General features: G+C 33.6%; 1 protein-coding gene across 2 annotated transcripts in view; it reads right to left on the bottom strand.

The window, feature by feature from the left end:
• Positions 1–1,475: 1,475 nt before the first annotated feature.
• sp3 (phosphatidylinositide phosphatase spermathreecae) overlaps positions 1,476–20,477 on the bottom strand; it is a 400,619-nt gene continuing 381,617 nt past the window's right edge. Inside the window, exon 18 of one of the 2 annotated variants that reach the window (XM_090394946.1) lies at positions 1,476–4,081. In XM_090394946.1, the coding sequence (XP_090251072.1) occupies positions 3,137–4,081 (945 nt within the window). In that variant the 3' untranslated portion in view covers positions 1,476–3,136. The remainder of the gene's footprint in view (positions 4,082–20,477) is intronic. The other variant, XM_090394954.1, reaches the window with a different exon arrangement.

Genomic DNA, 20,477 nt, shown 5'->3' with positions numbered 1-20,477 from the left:
ACATACTTTCTAAAGAAATTTTTCCCGTTTCATGTGGGGGGAAAATAAAAATTAATATACACATGAAAAAAAAAAGGGGGGGAATAAAAGATTATTTGATATTGCTATGAGCAATATACAGTCAACTCTTACTATGACTCTAATGGAAATTTACAGCAAAACTTCCATTATAACAAACTATTCTTGAATGCTTCTTGTTGTGTTACATTTCTTCTAAAACACTAACTATGTTCTAAAAACAAGCAAAAATATTTCTAAAAGAAATGTGAAAATAATGTAAGACACCCGACACAGTAAATGGATAGCAATTTGAACACAAAATGATCTTTCACTAAAATCTCTGAATAAATGTTACATGTCTTTTTTTTTTTTTTTCCTCCTCTTCCCTATGTGTGTGTGTATGATACAATAATGCCAACATTCAGATTAAACAACGTACAAAAATTATGAAAAAATAACACTTTTATGCACTTCTATGCTGTTATAAACTTATGCCAACTATGTTTTATTTTAAAAATGATACTTCTCTACTGAGAAATGTTTCTGTTTTAAACTCTGAGCATACAGAATATGACTACGCTTTTAACTATAGGAATTAAAAGCAGTTATAAAGTATTATAAAATGTCTTCAGCTGGCATTTATTATATAGCTAGCGAGTAAACTATTATTACAGTTCTTGAGGTTAGTAATTTGAAATATATAGTAATCCCTCAATTATCTAATCATATTGGGAAAGCAATTCACTGGCTGGACTGAAGAGGTGAACTGAAAGTATTATTAAACAGTGCTGTACCAAAATTCAGCTGACACCCTTACCCATTCAAGGGTTGGTTTATTTTACGATTTGTTCATATGAAGATTGAATAATTGAGCAATCACTGTATTTTATTTTGGCCTTCTTATGAAACAAAGTTGAAAATTTTCTTGTTTATTGATGCTATCAATAGCTGTAGTTATGGGGGGGAGGAAATCTTCCAAAATTTTTTTTCATATCAAATATCCATAATTAGTTCAAACATTCAATTACCATGTAGCAAATTTAAGATTTGTTTTAACTTCCATAAAGTTGGAAAGCCTCAATTTACCCAATACATTACCATAAAAAGTACTAAAGTAATTGTTCAGTTAAACAATGCACATCTAATTACTGGTTTATGTTGTTTCTTGACAAAATTCTTCTCTTATATCCAACATCAGGGGAAAGAGGATTCATGAAATTCTAATGGTTTTCAGTGAGAGACTGCCATGATGGAAATGACTAATGACATTTCAAATAAACTTGAGTTTTAAATCAATATAAGAACATTTTTTAAGTTATAAATGTAAATAATTGGAAAAGCTTTTAATTTCATCTCTTCCTACAATACTCAATAATGTTAAAAACATAAATGAATGCATAAAAAATAAAATAATTCAGAAAGATTTCACTTCATTATGATGTTATTTTCATCATCACTACACAATAAAAAAATTATAAAGAATACTCTGGTAATTTTCAATATGTAATATTAAAAAATAAACCATATTCATGTTTTGTGTATTTAAGTAATTTATTTTATATCAATAAAAATTGTGGCTTAGCTTAAACTATTTTGGGTTCTCAACTATTAATAGTTATTCATAATAAATTATTTTATATAATAATTCCATCATTCCATAGATGAAATATTTTGCAACCCTTTTATATTAAACATAACCAAAGCCACAATTTTATACACTTAAGGAAAACAAAAATATGCTTGAACAATAAAAAGTTCTATAAAATGATGACAGTTAATGCATATGATATCTTTATATTAAATCTGAAGACATTTTCATAAAGTAAAATGGATTACTGTAACCATAAAAAGAAGCAATTTCTTGTACGTTGAAATAAGTAGCTAACAAAATAAAAAATAAAAATGTACAAAATTTTAGAATTTTGATGATGAAAACATATTTTGAACAATAACTGGTCATCTTTTAATGCACTAAAGTTTATCTGATAAAAGACAATAATCATTATCAATTATGGATGCTCAAATGTATTTGCAAATTTTTTTTTTGTTTGTTTGTTTGTTGTTGTTGTCAAAAGATGTAACTGCTATAAAGTAATTATCAAAATAAAACAATTACCTTCATATAGTACAAAATCTATATTACTTAAAACTCACATTAAGAAGTTGCAGTTATCAAGCCAGAGGCAAATCATTAATTATAAATCGTAAAGAACAAAGAAATGTTTACCAAGATACTAAATGAGAGAATAACAACTGATAAAATAAATACTGTCAAAAATTTACAAGTTGGTTTAAATCACTTTAAAATTTATTTTACACTAGTAACTTTTTTCTCCACTCTCTCTCTCTCTCTCACACACACACACACACACACACACACACACACACACACACACACACACAGAAAAGCAAATTTTATTTTGAAAGAGTTAAAATATATATATATATTTAGAGTGAGCTCTGTTTACATTATACTCAAGGTAAATTATTCTTGCATTTTTGTTATTAAATTTTTGTGTTACTGCATTTTTGTATGAAATGATTCCACTATAAATCAATTCTCTGAAGTTTAAAATCAAAGTCAAAAATTCATAAATGTAACTTCTTTCATATTAAAGTTTAGAAAAAACAAAATAGCTGCTGCAAAATGTCATTTATAGAGCTGTAAAAACCATGAAGTTAAATTTATATATTTACTGCACATTAGCAATCCAGTCTAAAATTATCAAATCTTCAGTAGATTCGATATCATATAACAATATATTAATTATTATAACAATTACAACCACGGTAATCAATAAATAAACTTTACATATTAAAACAAAATGGCATTATATACAAGAAATGCTAAGCTTAGCAACGGCTTAACTTATATTTAACAGAAGAAAAATTAAATATTTTAATAAAATTGATCATACTGGCCTGCAGAATGATCAATTAAAACTAATAATAAATTAGTTTTAATTGATATTACTTTTTCATATTACTTTACACTACTAAGTATCCTATATATATTTATATATATATAAAACATATGAGACTAAACTTTGAGTTCCTGGTGATCATGTTTTGTTTGTCTCTCTCTCTCTTTCTTTTTTTCCTTTTTTATCAAGACATGTGGAAACTATGTTTGGTATTACAGTTCAATAATTCGAGTACAACAATTTTTTCTTCTTTCTTTCATGAGCTCATACTCTTCACCCTCTGGTGAATTCTGATTACTACGAACACGAACTCCAGAACGCAAGTTCATTCCAAGATTTTGAACTCCTTTTGCAATGCGAGACAATGGTGAAAGTACCAAATCTTTTTTAATAACAATCGGTGATGATAGTGGATTGGGAAGGTTTAATGGAAGGGAAAAGTCCTGGATTGCACTTTCACTATGAGATGTTTTCATTTTAGCGGTAAGACTTTCTGCATCTAAAGTAACCTCTTCTTGCACAAGAAGATGAGAAACTTCATTAGCTGATGAAGCTAAAACAGTTGGCCTGAAGTCTAAGTCTTCAGATGATTTGGAAAGCTTTCTGGATGCTCCAGCTCTACTAGTTGCAGTCAATAATTCTTCAGGTTTGATATAGGAAGCCAAATTGCTCTCAGTACTAACATGAATTTGAGGCATTTGTGAATGGGATGACAGAATGATAGGGGGGGATCTTGGGCTTAACACATCTTTCCTAACAGTGCTTGCTGATCTCCTATGAAGCTGTCTGAGGGATGCTCGTTTCATAGCATCCAAAACAAAGTCATCAACATCAATATTACTATGATTATTTTTATACTGATGTCCTATTGAACTTAAATTATCTAGACTAAAACTATCACTCTTTAAACTTGGACTAGTAGCCAGAATACCACAACTCTCCAAAAGAGCATCATGTATACTACTGGAGTCATCATGATCAAGACTTTCTGTGATAGTTATATCTTGGTCCTCAATATCACTGCATTCTGAATAATCTGAACTTAAGGTGCGATCAGTAGTATAAGTAGTGAAACTTGGATTACTCTGCTTTTTCCGCCGACGAAGAGAATCATCTTCTGAATCCGAAGAACTATCCATGTTAAAAAATGGCATCTGCTGAAAGAAAAAATTAATATATCAGTATAACAGCTCCAGTTATTTAATTCATCAGTTATCTGCAATAAAGTAAATCTCCTGCTTCCAGAGTAATAATTCTCTAGCATTTTGAGGATAGAATTAATATATTGAAACATCAATTTAATTGCTAGAATAGGATACTATTAAATTAGTAGATCCATTTTGTTCATCTATCTATGTGATTATTTAGGTCTCTAAAATAAAAAAGATTCAGATGGTTGGAGTTAAAAAATTAACAAAAACTGATAATTAACATCTCTGTCAAACTTTTTACACTATTTCAATTTTTTGTGAACTGGAATGTTTATATTGGCAAAATTAAACATCCATGAGTACATAAGACAAAACCAGCTATATTATAAACACACAATTACTACTCCCACACTTGAATTTTTACAGAACTTGCTTGACAGAGTTCTTTGAATATAAATTTTCCACAGGTGTTATGACAGTTCTTCAGGAAACAATGAAAATATTAACAACTGTAACCACTTTTATTGTAGGGTACTTGTGGGTCAAATATGGATAATTGGAAGACTTCCATGTATCCTTTTAAGGATGTGGAGAACCAACCAGAGCTTCAGAAATAACGTCCAATCCTTGTGGTGCACTTCGTTAAGTATCTACCTAGATACTGAACAAACAGGATGGACTGGCAGTATGGAATTTAGCTGATCAAATTGTACTCTTATTGACTTAAGCCATTATGAAACTGATAGTATAGTATGACAGAATTTCATGCCAGGTGGAGCATTTCCCAGATAAAAAAGGCCACCATTATTTTTGTCAGGGTTCCCTGACAAACTCTTTTGCCCTTGTTTCATGTTTCCATGTTTCAGACAAATCACTGTTTGCCCTTGAAATGAACAAGGGCAAACAGTGAAAACTCAGCTACAGGAACAAATCCTAACTCAACATCAGCGGAGATCAAGATCAACATCACCAACATAAGAAGCATGAATGGAAAAGAAACGGAGCTAGCAGAAGAATTGGATAAGTACCAGATCGACATAATAGGCATTACAGAAACAAATAAGACAAAAACAGGTGAGATCTTCCTAAGCAACAAATACAAAATGTTATATTCAGGCAATGACAACTGACAAAAAGTACCTATGGTAATCAGCAATAAATATGAGATTATCCTCTTGAATGGCAGGCAATATCAAGTAGAGTGATGTGGGGTAATAGTAGAATGGAGAAGTGCACTATGAAACTTATTTGTGCCCATTTTCCAAAAGAAGATTCTGCTGAGAATACATAGAGGAATTTTTCAAGGCATGAGAGAAGGCAGCTGACAAAATGAAGAGGGGAAAGTTAGTCCTTGTTGGAGGCCTAAACAGCGGAGTAGGAAATGATTACAAGACATATAGAAATGTTTTGGAGAAATTTGGAGAAAAGAGCAAAACTAATAATAATAGTAAGTACCTAGATTTCTGCTCAGGACATGGACTAGTTATTATTAACACCATGTTCCAACATAAAAATGTGCACAAATTTACATGGAGAGAAGATGCAAGGAATAAGAAAAGCCTCACTGACTATGTTATTGTTGACGGTAATGTTTTCCCACTGGTTGCGAACATAAGAGTATACAAAGGATTTGAAATTGGAAGTGATCACCATTTAGTGTTGAACAGGATAATATTGAAAACAAGAGAGTGTAAGAATGTTTTGAAATGAACAAAAGTAGAACAGCTATCAGAGGTGATCTGTAAACTAAATACACAAACATTATTCAAGAAAAACGAGAAAGTTTGAAAACAAGAACCAAATCTTGGAGATTCGGTGGCAAACCCTGAAGAAAACACTGATTCAGTCAGAGAGGTATATGCTGAGGTAATCTGCAATTACAGGAAAATCAGAACTCCGTGGTGACTCAGAAAGTTAAAGAGGCAGTGAAGGAAAAGAAGAAAGAATAGATATCACAAGTTCCTGGTAAGTAAGTTAGCTTGTGCTCTTAGAGAATACAGAGAAAAATGTATGAAAGCAAAGAACTGTGTAGAAACAGCTAAACAAAAGTCATGGGAAGACTTTGGTAAGAACATAGAAAAAAATATCAGGAAGGTGGTAAAGTATTCTGGAGGCTATTGAAAAAAAAAAAAAAACGCTCAGAAATTGAGGAAAGAGTACTGTAAAAAGAATTTAAGATGATAAAAGTGACATGAAAATTGAAGATAAAGATATTCTAGGTGTATGGAGTAATCTTTGAAAGATTGGTAAATGAAACAAACAGTGACAGCATGGTGGTAGAAAACACTCAACAGGAATGCAATCAGAAATATATCAATACTTGAAGTAGAAAAGACATCAAAAACCTGATATATGAAAAAAACAGCTAGAGTAGATGATATTTGACCAGAAATGCTGAAATACGGAGATAAAAGTTTTGCATTGGCTACACTGCATAGTTCAGAAAGCCTAGTCAGAGGGTCTAATTCCAGATGACTGAAGTAGAGCACTCAATAGTACCATCTGTAAAAAGGAAAATAAAACTGTATGTGAGAATTAGAGGAATTCTCTTGGAGTATTCCTGGTAAAATTTATACAAGTATCATTAAAGAAAATTTTGGAGGAGAAGAACAAGGTGGATTCAGACCAAATAGAGGTTGCCAGGATCAGATATTCACCTCAAGATAAAAGCTGAGATATCATAGGAGTATAAACAGGATCTGTTTCAATTTTGTCCACTGGAAAAAGCATATGACAAAGTACCAAGAAGAAAGCTGATCAAAAAGCTCCAGTTATATGATGTCAATGGGACATCATATCGAGTAACATTTACCAATCTTTCATGTATCAAGTCTCTATTTGAGTTGTAAATCAGAGTTAGAAATGAAGGAGTAACAGGAGTATGATTTGATGATAAATCAGGTGTAAGACACTGTTATTCATCATCTCTATCAATCACATTATGAAGCAAAGTGATATTAAACCTGATATCAAAATTGGATATGTTAATTTCAGCTTTTTACTTTATGTAGATGATGTTATACTTCTAAATAAATCCAGTACAAGTCTACGATTAAATGGAAAAGCATTATTTAGTGCTAAGCTGGATAAAAATGGATATTATATTGAAAAGACGTAAAAAATTATGTAAAAAGTTTTTAAAAATAATTAAATTTGAACAGCTTTAACAGGTAACTGTAGACTTGACTATACAAACATTACTGAAGAAAATTCGAAGCAGTTTGAAAACAAGAACCAAAGCTTAGAGCCTCAGTGGCAAACTCTGAAGACACTGATTGATTCAGCTAGGGAGTTATGTGATGAAGTTGTCTATAAGGATAGAAAAATAAGAACCCCATGATGGACACAAGAAGTTAAAGATGCAGTTCTAGAAAAGAAGAAACCATACCAAAAGTTCCTAGCATATGTGGCAGCAGGTGGCCTAACAGAATACAGAGAAAAATGAAAGAGCTAAGCTGTGTGTAAAAGTAGCTAAACAAAAGTCATGAGAAGAGATTGGTAAGAATATAGAAAATAAATATCAGGAATGTCGTAAAATGTTCTGGAGGCTATTGCAAAAGCTTAGATATGGAGAAAAGAGCACTGTAAAAGGAATTAAAGATGATAAAGGTGACATGAAAACTGAAGATAACAGTATTCTAGTGTCTGGAATAATTACTTTGAAAGACTGTTAAATGAAACAAGCAGTGAGAGAACTATACCAGAACATTTTCAAGATGAATGCAAAGAGAAACACATATCAATACTTAAGGTAAAAAAAAAAGCCATAAAAATTTGAAATCCAGAAAGGCAGCTGGAGTAGATGGTATTTGGCCAGAAATGCCTAAATATAGAGGTTAAAAGTTTTATTGTTGATACACTGCATAATTCAGAGGACCTACTCAGAAGGTTGAATTCCAGATGATCAGAGTAGAGCTCTAAGAGCTACCCATCTATAAAAAAGGGAATACGACTGAATGTGAGAATTACAAAGGAATTTCTCTACCAAGTGTTCCAGGTAAGATTTATGGAAACGTACATGAAGAGAGGTGGGGAAAGATTGAGAAAGATCATATTTTCAAACAGTTGAGAAATCATGGGAATATGACAAGGATCTATACTTAAGTTTTGTAGATCTGGAAAAAGGCAAAAGACAAGGTGCCCGGAGAAAAGCTTTCCAAAACACTACAAGTACATGGGGTAAATGAAACATTATACAGAGCAGTCACAGTCTATATTTAAGTCAGCAGTTAGAGAATTCAAGAAAATACAGGAAGATAGTTGATGTAAAATCAGGAATAAGACAAGGATGAACAATATATTCCGTCTTATTCATCTTTTGCATGAATCTCATTATACATGAAAGTGTTCAATTGTGAATGAAACTATGTTGTGTAATTTATTTTTTTTCATTCACATTTAACATTGCTTATTATGTATTAATCATAATTTGTATAAAGATTATTTATTGTTCCTTAATTAAGGATTACTATTTAAATATTTATTCTAAACTTAACCTACTATTAATTTATTAAATAATAATATGTGTAGAAATTTATGATAACTAAAATATGTAAAGTAACGAAAAGTGTATTATAAATAATTGTATACGTAATGAAAGAGCTGATTAAGTAGCTCAAATATTCTGTTTATTCTTATTTGTGAAAATTTAACGTTATGTAATCACTTATGTAAGAGTAGAGCGTTGTATTACATTAGCGAAATGTTTACGTTCATGCGTTGTCATGGAGACGCATGAAATAAACAAGCATGAGTCGAAGAGTGCGTGACCTTGGAACCAGAAAAGAGAAAGGAAAAAGGAGAGAATACGAATTTTAATGAGAGATAAGTAAGAGTTTTGCGGAGCCTGAAGGAAAGTAGGATATAAGCAAGGAAGTGAAAGAAAATTGTAAATTCTTTAGGGCAGAAATTCAAGAGCATAGTGTTTAGAAGTAAGCAAGAAACGTAGTGAATCTTATACTCAGCTGCAAGTGAAATCAGCTGTTGTTATAGAGGAAAATTGATGTCGTAATCGGATAAATAAAGAACTGGACATTCAATGGGAAATTCTGATTAGTTCCAGTTAATTTAGGATTACGTCTTAATTCTATGTTGCCCTGAGAAGAATTATAATGAATTTAACTAGTTGCAGGAAAGTAAACAAGGAGGGTTATCAGTACCTTATTGCTGTGTTTTTTAGAGTAGTGAAGCGCGATTAACAGTAGTTCAGTTAAAGCGTTGGAGAATTTTATTTAATGTGTTCCGCTAGCTCAAATAAGTTAATTCATAAGTGTGCTCGCAATAAATTGATGTATTGAAGATTGTATCTGGTAAGAGTAGTCATACATGTTTGTTTATTCTAACATTAACTATAGCATACCTTCGAAGTTCAAGGTCCGAAATAAGATTGCTTGGAATAATGTCTACCTTGATTAGTGCCTGCTGTGAATTTAAACATTAAGTACAACTGATAGATGTGTGCAGACTGATCAAATGAGAAGTTTTGTTTTATTAACTTGAATTAAGAAAATTTATAATTTTGAAGCAGTGAATTGTATGTTAAAGTTTAGAACATTGAATTGGAATGAGTGACTTAGCAAGATGTATTAAGTTATTTGTATTGTTTCATTTAAAAGTAGAATTCATGTATTTGCTATATATCGTATATTAAATGTTTTATTTTGTTAATCTAAATATTGTGTTTGCCTGAACTCCCTTTTATTGCACCGTTCATAAAAAATTCGAATCTTGCGGGTGCCCCAAGTAGAATAATAATAAATGATTCGGCCTAATGAGAAGACTGCTAACTTAATTAAGAATTGATCCTACTATTTTATATAGACTAATCTAAAAATAGGGTGGCGCAGTATAATTATAAATTTCTCTACTTTTGGATCGGTGATCAATTTGCGATTAAGTGTTATATTGATAAGAGTGACTTGAACCAAGATGGCGGATTTAGAACATAACATGAAAATAGAACGTCACGACAAAAGCACATTAAACCTGATATTAGAATTGGAGATAACAAATTTAGCTTTAATGCAGATGATATTGAACTTCTAAACACATCTAGTGCAAGTCTCCAGAATTCTCTAAATTGAATAAAAGCTATAATAAATTTGCCATGAAAATCAGCAATAAAAAGACCAAAACTATGAAAATATGCAGAAATCAAATGCATTCTGAACAGAGAGTTTATAGAACAAGTAAAATATTTCAAATATTTAGACATAGTTTTTAGTGAAGATGGAAAGTTAAATCAGGAAATTGACAACAGAATAAGTAAAGTTGGTATGGTGAGTAGCCAGCTGAATAAATTTATATGGAATAAGAGCCAAAATACCAAACTAGCAGTATACAAGATGGTGTTCAAACCAGTTTTTTTTAAATTATGGGTCTGAGAGTTGAGTAAGAATTAAAGGTCGATCAAAGCCTAGAGACTACAGATGTGAGGGTTCTCAGAAAAATTAGGGGAATGAACAGATGGCATCAATGGCAGAATAATGTTAAAAATGAAGATATTAGAAAGGATCTTGACATTGTTAGTATTCAAGAATCAGAATAAGAAGAGGTAATGTAACGTGCCATTTAGAATGGGTGAGGAAAATTTAGCAAGAGGTGTTCGATGGTAGGAAAGAGATCCAGCCAAGATTAGCCATACCATGAAATAAAATGAATATGTTACTGCAAGAAAATTGATTAATAATATTTTTTAATCAATTATAATAAATTTTCCATTGCTGAATTCAATGGTTCAGATTTTATACTCAGAGTATATATTATGAGTATAAAATCTAAATCAATGTGGTCAGAATTGGTTAGAATCAATGTGCCTATCTGTTTCTGCCCATTTTCACAGTTTCAGTCTTTTTATTGCTGATTTTTATTATTATTATTCGTGACACCTCCAAGGAATCCGAAGAATCATCGAGGGAGGACACCTATTGTACTACACTCTGTTTCAACCACTACACTGAACCTCTACAACCAATCATCTACATGAATGCCATGTACTGCCCATTACTAGTTGTGGTGGTGGTGGGTAGTAGATGACGTGTGTTCTAAATTGTGTATGTTCAATTTGTCTGTATGCAGGATAAACTTGAGTTTCCAGGAGAAAAACCCTGCTACCTCTCTATGAGATCGGCTAACTCACCTTCAATTCAAAAAATCCATATAAAGATTCCTCGGTCACGACGAGAATCGAACTTAGGCCTTTTCCAATCAAAGGGCACAACATACAGTCATTCTTCCAATTGTGCTATGGGGGGAAACTCATTTTCATGCCAGATGTGTTGCAACTGTTATTCAATTTAGTTATGGAAGAATCCTGGAAGAAGCACAAAATGTTAGATATTTCAATATTGGAGTGCCGACAAGTAATTTTGAAGAAAATTATGGATAGGAGATTAATAATAATGTAAACTTAATCAAGTAGTGATGTCATTGTAGCCTCAACACCCCTTGAGGATACACATAAGGAAATTGATGATGATGAATCTCAGCTCTTTACTTTATGCAGATGATGTTATGCTTCTAAATAAATACAGTACAAGTCTACAGGATTTCTTGACCAAATTGAATGAATGCTGTAATAAATTTGGTATGAAAATCAGCAATAAAAAGACAAAGGATGAGAGAGGAAACATTAGGAAAATAAGTGTTGTTTGCTAGGACAGCAAGCAAAAGACTCAGAAGACCAAGATCCAGAAGGATCAATACAGGAAAAAGTGACTTAGAAGAGAGAAATAGCTTTGCCAGGATAAGAGAAAAAGACCAAGATCTAGGAAGCTTGATACAGTAAAAAGTGCCTTAGAAGAGAGAAATATAAGATCTGATTATAATGTTGACAGATAACAGGTTAATTTGGAGGAAAATTGTCGATAGGAAGTTAGTAATGACGTAACTTTTGGTTACTATCATAATATCCTGTACAACCTCTGAGGGTATATGTCAGGAATTTGATGATGACAATTTTATTGTCTGCAAGCTAAGTAAACAATTAAAATCTAACTAGCTAACACAATGTATATTTCACCACTAGTTGAAATTTATTTTTCTTTGTAAATCTGATTTCACTGATTTAAGATTATTATTATTCTATATGTGCTTTGAAATTATGAAAATCATGTTGTACATATATTTGAAATTACAAAGCAGAGATATTTATAATAGAGTGCCACTTTTTTAAGAATTATCGAGCTAGGTTACAGAGATGATGGATAAATTAAATTACTCATATTAAAAAAGAATTACTAATATGACATACCTGTGTGCATTTTTGAATGTAAAAATGATACAGTACTTTGGACCAGTCCTTGATTAGACTCAGTGTCTATGTTATTATAAGGTGTAGAAGATGAAGAGTCAATCTGTGCATAGATATACTTCTCATCAGATAGTCAAAAACATGAAAAAACCAATAATGAAGAAATGAACTAAACAAACTAAGAATTTTATAAAGAGATAGATATAAAAATTACATTTTGGAAAATTATGGAGACAACTACTGTGTTTGAGTAAAACTTTAGTTTAATATAAACTAAGATCCACTTTCAACGTTTCGACCTTTATATCAAGGTCATCTTCTGGAGCATATGCACTATATACAGAAAACAAGCTACACTACAATCTACATGGTTTGTTAAAGTTACTGACCAACCATTACAACAATTCTTGGCCTGACTCTGGTGGAAAAAAAATTTAAATAAAATAAGAAATGAAAAATAAAAATATACTTCAATGCTAGACTCCTATTATTAATATTATCTACTAGTTGTAAAATTACATTGGGAGCAACAACAAGTCTATGTGTATATATATATTAACACCATGATCATACATATACATTCCAACCCGTTGGTATGAAATGGTTTTCAATACTGGATACCAGGTGTTTGGTGGGCTAAATGTCTGCCATTCTTGGATTTTCATGCCGCCATTATTGTTGATATTTGGGTGGTTTATCAGAATTTCACATGCTTCCTTCAATTTTCTTTCATACCAGGTTTTAGTATGATGTAAAGAGTGGATACTTTTCAGTCGATTTGGTGTAAGGCGTTGAGAGCGTGATCTGAGAGGCCTGCTTTACCAAAACGGTTATATTTAATGTGTCTTATGTGTTCTTTCTTATGTATGGGGATTGTATGTCCTGTTTCACCAATGTACGGTAAGTTACAGGTGCAGTGGATGCAATAAACTCCAGGATGTGCTAATGGAAGGAGAGGATCCTTAGAGGAGTTGAATATGTTTTTAAGTTTAGTAGGTGGTTTAAAGGTGACATTGAGATTATAATGGTGTAGGATTCTGTTGATATTTTTCGATAACCCTTTAATGTATGGGATGGCTATGGTTTTACTAGTCTAGATTCCTTTTTGTTGATGTTTTATGAAGTAAAACATCAACAAAAAGACCTGTCAAGGACAACAGTGGCATTGCTTTTATCCGATTTCGTTATAATGATGTCTTGGTTGGCTTTCAATGACTTTACTGCTGCTAGTTGCGTTTTTGTAAGATTGTTATGTATGGTTTTCTTATTGTGCAGAACATTGCTGATTTTTAATCGTATTTTATCGGCTATATTGTTGGGTAATAATGTCTCTTTCTATGTGGTAAATAAAATCCAATTTATCGACCTTTTTTTTAGGTGATATTGCATAGTTAATTGAATAGGCCTTTTTAAAGTAGTGCAAGTTGGCCGCTATTTAAGGTGTGGCTTGATAAGTTGATCACATGGTTCTTGCTTGCGGGTGGTTGGTGGCTCCTTGTCTCCCTTGTTGTTCACTGTTGGAGCTGTTTAGCAGGGAGGAGATCCCCTGTTTGGTTGGATTCGTATGATTGGCAGCCATGTTTCGCCATTGTTTCAAAATGTAAAATTTGGATTTGAGTTTTTCTTTATTATTTTCCAGGATATATTTTGCCGAATTGTCAGTAATTCTTTCAAGTACTTGTAGAATATCTGGATTTATATAGCTCGATAGGAGCCACCAACCACCTGCAAGCAAGAACCATGTGATCAACTTATCAAGGCCACACCTTAAATAGCGGCCAATTTGTGTTACTTGAACAAGTCCTTAACTGTGCAATAGCACCTAAAAAAAAGGTCGATAAATTGGATTTTATTTACCACATAGAAAGAGGCATTACCCAACAATATAGCCGATAAAATATGATTAAAAATCAGCAATGTTATGCACAATAAGAAAACCATACATAACAATCTCACAAAAACGGAACTAGCAGCAGTAAAGTCATTGAAAGCCAACCAAGACATCATTATAACGAAATCGGATAAAGGCAATGCCACTGTTGTCCTTCCTTGACAGGTCAACATCCATCCATCAGATGAATCAACTAGTATCCGAAAACAGCACCTATCAGCTTGTAAACCCAACACACAGGATAAAGAATAAAACAGAGAAACTACTTAAGTCTGTCACTTCATGGCCATCAGATATGGTTAAAAAACTTATATCCCACTACACCCGCTCTACCAGAATATATGGTGTCCCGAAAGTACACAAACAAAATGTGTCACTTCGACCTATTGTGGAAGGAATAGATAGCCCTAATTACCACTTAGTCAAGAAATTAGTGTCAACACTCAAGAAGTTGGTAGGTCATTCCCCCTTCCACATAAAGAACACACAACATTTTATAAACAAAATTAAAAACGTAACACTTGACAAAGATGACTTATTAGTCAGTTCCGACATTGCCCTTTTCACAAATGTCCCAATCAGTGACACAATCCTTCTACTACAGAACAAATTTCCACCCAACACTACGGCCCTCTTTTCCCACATACTACGGTTGGGTTACTTCGTGTGGCAAAATAAATTTTACCTACAAAAAGAAGGTACAGCCATGGGCTCGTCACTATCCTCCCCAATCGCTAACTTCTATATGGAAACTTTTGAACAAAGTGCTCTTGATTCCGCCACTCTAAAACCTACAGAGTGGCTTAGATACGTTGATGATGTGTTCATTATCTGACCGCATGGACGACAAACACTAAACACATACCTTAGCCACCTGAACAAACAACATGAATGCATAAAATTTACCATCGAAATTGAAAATCAGAACTCGCTCCCGTTCCTAGATACATTGGTCACACGTCTTCCTGCAGGCAGTCTATCCTTCACGGTCTACCGCAAACTGACACAAACTGGTCAATACATACACGCTAATTCACACCACCACCCATCACAAAAATATGGAGTCATTAACACCCTTAAAAACAGAGCTATAACAATTTGCTCCAACCAGGAAGCTCTGAAACAGGAACTAAAAATCATCAGCGACATGTTCATAAATAATGGCTATAACAAAAATACTATCAATAAAATACTTCATAAAACATCAACAAAACGGAATCTAGACTAGTAAAACCATAGCCATCCCATACATTAAAGGGTCATCGAAAAAAAATCAACAGAATCCTACACAATTATAACCTCAATGCCACCTTTAAACCGCCTACTAAACTTAAAAACATATTCAACTCCTCTAAGGATCCTCTCCTTCCATTAGCACATCCTGGAGTTTATTCATCCACTGCACCTGTAACTTACCGTACGTTGGTGAAACAGGACATACAATCCCTATACATAAGAACACATAAGACACATTAAATATAACCATTTTGGTAAAGCAGGCCTCTCAGATCATGCTCTCAACACCTTACACCAAATTGACTGGAAAAGTACCCGCTCTTTACACCATACTAAAACCTGGTATGAAAGAAAATTGAAGGAAGCCTGCGAAATTCTGATAAACCACCCAAATATCAACAATAATGCCGGCATGAAAATTCTAAGAATCTGAATGGCACACATTCAGCCCTAACACATAGTCAGCATACGTCAGGACTCTAGGCAACCTTCAGCCAGTATTGGAAACCATTCCATACCAACAGGTTGGAATGTATATGTAAGATCATGGTGTTAATATATATATATATATATATATATAGACTTGTTTTTGCTCCCAATGTAATTTTACAACCAATAGATAATATTTATTAATAATAGGACTCTAGCGTTGATGTATATTTTTATATTTCATTTCTTCTTTTTTTCTTTTTTCTGCCAGAGGTCAGGCCAATAATTGTTGTAACGGTTGGTCAGTAACTTTAACAATCCGTGTAGATTGTAGTGTAGCTTGTTTCCTGTATATAGTGCATATGCTCCAGAAGATGACCTTGATATAAAGGTCAAAACGTCGAAAGTGGATCTTAGTTTATATTAAACTAAAGTTTTACTCAAACACGGTAGTTGTCTCCATAATTTTCCAAAATGTATTCGGATCACCGTGTAAGCCTAAAAGAAAAGATATAAAGATTAAAAAGGAACATAAAACCTGTAATGTACACAGCAAGCTAGCAACAAGACAGGTGCTGGCCATTTTATTTTTAAAACGTCATCAGATATTGAACAGAGATAACCTGGAGCTTGCCACATGGTTTTATGAAATGAGTTATTAGGAGGAGTTAGGTTTGGATCAAGATTATCGAAGAGTTTAATTGGTTCCAGAGCAGTGGTTTCAAAGTTCAGGAGTTTGCTGAAAGTTCATTTTTTACTTGGTTAGAGTATAATAAATTTAGTTTAATCCTTTATCCAAGTGTGAGCAAACAAAGTTTGCACCTGAAAGTATCTTCAGGACTGGGGTAAGGTGGTACAACACCAGGACAACTCGTTGCAAAGGTGGAGCAAGCTACCAACACTCCTGTCTCGGTATCTCCTATAATGCAAAACACATCTCCTTGCGGATATGTCTAATGTTATGCATTAAAGGAAGAGCCACTACCCAGACTAGTTTCGACCTTTATTGAGGTCTCTTCAGTGGCACTGAAGAGACCTCAATAAAGGTCGAAACTAGTCTGGGTAGTGGCCCTTCCTTTAACTGGCGAAAAGTTCAGTATGAGAGAGGACATGAAAGGGTTGTTGAACCCAACCTACCCAGACTGGTTTCGACCTTTATTGAGGTCTCTTCAGTGGCACTGAAGAGACCTCAATAAAGGTCGAAACTAGTCTGGGTAGTGGCCCTTCCTTTAATGCATAACATTAGACATATCCGCAAGGAGATGTGTTTTGCATTATAGGAGATACCGAGACAGGAGTGTTGGTAGCTTGCTCCACCTTTGCGACGAGTTGTCCTGGTGTTGTACCACCTTACCCCAGTCCTGAAGATACTTTCAGGCTCAAACTTTGTTTGCTCACACTTGGATAAAGGATTAAACTAAATTTATTATATTCAGGAGTTTGCCTGTCTGATAAGTTTATCTATGCTCAGAACACTGGTTCTTCATCTTCAACACTGCTAATTACATATCAATCAGTTCTTTACATTTTTTTTTACAGTGCATTCCGGTTTGATGATACATTGCAGTTGGTTGGCAAATTTGGTGCTCCTGTGAGATTGGTGATTTTTGTCTGTTTTATCGTGTTTTCCCTTAGAAAAATTAGTGTTTTGTAGTATACTAGTGTAGATTTTAGTGTTTTTTAGTGTATTTAGTATTTTATCACATATTTTTTTAGTTATTTGAATATTTAGCATACGTTTAAAATGGCACCAAAAAAGGGCAAGAAATGTAATGCTAAAAAAAGCAGTGCAGGCAAAAACAAGAAGGTTAGTCCTGCTAACGAGGTTGTTGAGGAGGTTAATGAAAATGAATTAACCTCCAAAATAGCAAAGTTGAAGCAGATTATCAGAGAGATGATGTGAGAATTGCAAAAAGTCGAGAGGCATTTAAACGAACAGAGGGAGAAAAAGAAAATTAAATATGAAAATAAGAAACAATAAAGCAAGGAAACAGGTAAGTCAGGAAATAATGGAAATCAGGTAAGCGACGTTGTTAGTAAAAAGAAAGCAGTTATTTGGTATGGTGACTCTATAATAAAACATGCTATAGATGAGTGAGTTATAACATCGAGTTTTCCTGGAGAGAAAATGAAGAATATAAAAAAAGCAATTCAAAAACAGAAAAGAAAAGTAAACAAAATCGTAGACGAGAGTGAAGAGTGAGAAAGTGAAAATAGTATGTAGATTACCTCGATATGATAAAAATGAATTAAGAAGAAAGGCTATGATGGCAAACGATTTGAAGTGTAGGCTATGAAGAAGGAATGGATGCGAGTTTTTGGATGTGTGGAGTGAGTTTGAGGGAAGTATGGATTTGCATGAGGATTGGCCTATACCTGAATGCATTTGGTATCAGGAGTCTAGAAAAACTAATAACTGGTATGAGGTCTAAAACAGAAAGTCAGGGGAACTAAATTATAAATGGAGGAATGGTGTGAATTTGAGTGTAAGAGTGACAATTTTATATAACTGTGTTAATGACAGAAATGAGCTTTGTCATGGAAATGTTGACGAGGAGAGAAAGATTTCGGGTATGTGTTCATCCGATTCAGACCCATCATATGAGTGCAAAGATGTCACCATGTGTAAGGCATTAGAGAATAATAGAGATCTGCAAGTTGCCCAACTGTGTCAGGCAGACTGCAGACAAGACAAGACAAAAGAACAAACAGGTAGATTATTATGTCTGTACACAAATCTTAGAAGTATCAGAAACAAACAACGCTTGTTGCCCTAGTCAATATGTTGCAACCTCAGATTGTAGGTATTAGTGACACCTGGCTATCAGAATCAGACCTACTAACTGGTATCAAGTGTAACAGGTACACTATTTTTAGGGAGGATAGAGAGGAGGGGGCATGCTGTTAATGATATCGGATGACTTGAATCCAGTTAGATTTCAGACCTATGATTGTAGTACTACTACTAACAATACTTCATGTGGCAGTGAGTTTGAAGGCATCTAGTGTGGGGGTGGAATCTAACAAGACTAATTACATAGTGGGGTGTTGTTAGTGACCTGGTGGATTGGTTGATAGTGAAGAAGAAATGCATCTCCCAAACAGAAAAAATGAGCGCAAAAAGAGTAATCATAATGGGAGACTTTGATTACCCAAATATTGATTGGGTAGCAGTAGAATCTCATAAGAATGAAAATGCATTTATTGAGCTGTTGAGGGACACCTTAGTCAAGCAGCATGTCACAGAAGGAACTCGAGGGCAGAGAGTGCTGGATTTGATTATAGTGTCAGAGGGCATTTCAGTTAAAGATGTAACTATTCTGCCTTCGGTTGGTGACAGTGATTATGCAGTACTCACTTGGGAAGTGATTAAGTTTAGGACTCAGAAAAGGTTACATTATTGTTCAACATATGAACAATAATGTTCATATTGAACAATATTGCAGGAAATTATGATCAACTGAGGAGTATACCGAGCTCAGTGGAAATAGATCGGTTGCTGGATGGAAAGAATATTGACAGTGCATGGGAAGCATTTAGACAACACTTGAATGATGCGATATCAGAATGTCTCCCAAGAGTTCGATGAATAAACAGGCTAGGAGTCAAATGGATGTCTAATCTTATTAAGCAAGAGATTCGTAAGAAACAGATGATATAGAAGGAATACCATCTGCATAAGGATGATGTCTGTTATGAAAATTATAAGCAACAGGGCCAGAAGAATCACAACTGTTGTATGGAAAGTCTGAGTACGAAAAAAAACTGGCTCTGCAAGCTAAAGACAACCCACGAGAATTCTATCATTATGCTGTAAGTAAAAGAAATGGATATGAAAGAATATCTCTTCTGAATGCAGATTGTGTGAGGGTGACAGATGCAGAAGAAGTTGTTCAAGTGATGAGTGCTGATTTTGTTAAATGCTGTCTACCTGGTGTATGCAACATTGAGTTCACTGCTACCTCTTCTGAAGAAACTCAGGTGTATGAAGAGGAGGTATTAGAGCTGTTGCAAAAGATTCGTAACAATAAAAATTCAGCAATAGGAACTGATAGGGATATCAGCATGGTTCCTAAAAGAGTGTTCAGCTGAACTGGCTGTTCCTTTGACCAGGCTATATAATTTGAGTCTCAGAAGGAAATTCCTCAGGAATGGATAGAATGTTTGGTAATCCCATTGCAGTGTATCCAAGACCGACTCAGGAGTTGTGGTGAAGGTTTTGGAAAAATTGGTTACGACTAGCATTCAGAAATCGGCTAACAGTGAATCTCTACTTTGCAATGAACAGCATGGGTTTTTTAAGGTAAGATATCAGAATGTCTCCCGAGAGTTCAAAGAATAAACAGGCTAGGAGTCAAATGGATGTGTAATCTTATTAAGCAAGAGATTCGTAAGAAACAGATGATGTGGAAGGAATACCATCTGTATAAGGATGATGTCTGTTATGAAAATTATAAGCAACAGGCCAGAAGAGTCACAACTGTTGTACAGAAAGCAAAGTCTGAGTATGAAAAGAAACTGGCTCTGCATGCTAAAGACAATCCACAATAATTCTATTGATATGATGCAAGTAAAAGAAAGAATGAATATGAAAG

Source organism: Typopeltis vanoorti, chromosome 1 (genome assembly GCF_054136105.1).
Source record: "Typopeltis vanoorti isolate ZY-2024b chromosome 1, IOZ_Tvanoo_1.0, whole genome shotgun sequence".
In the NCBI taxonomy this organism is placed as follows: domain Eukaryota; kingdom Metazoa; phylum Arthropoda; class Arachnida; order Uropygi; family Thelyphonidae; genus Typopeltis; species Typopeltis vanoorti.
Note: the sequence above shows the minus strand (reverse complement) of the source record. Positions and strands in the feature narration are given on the sequence as shown.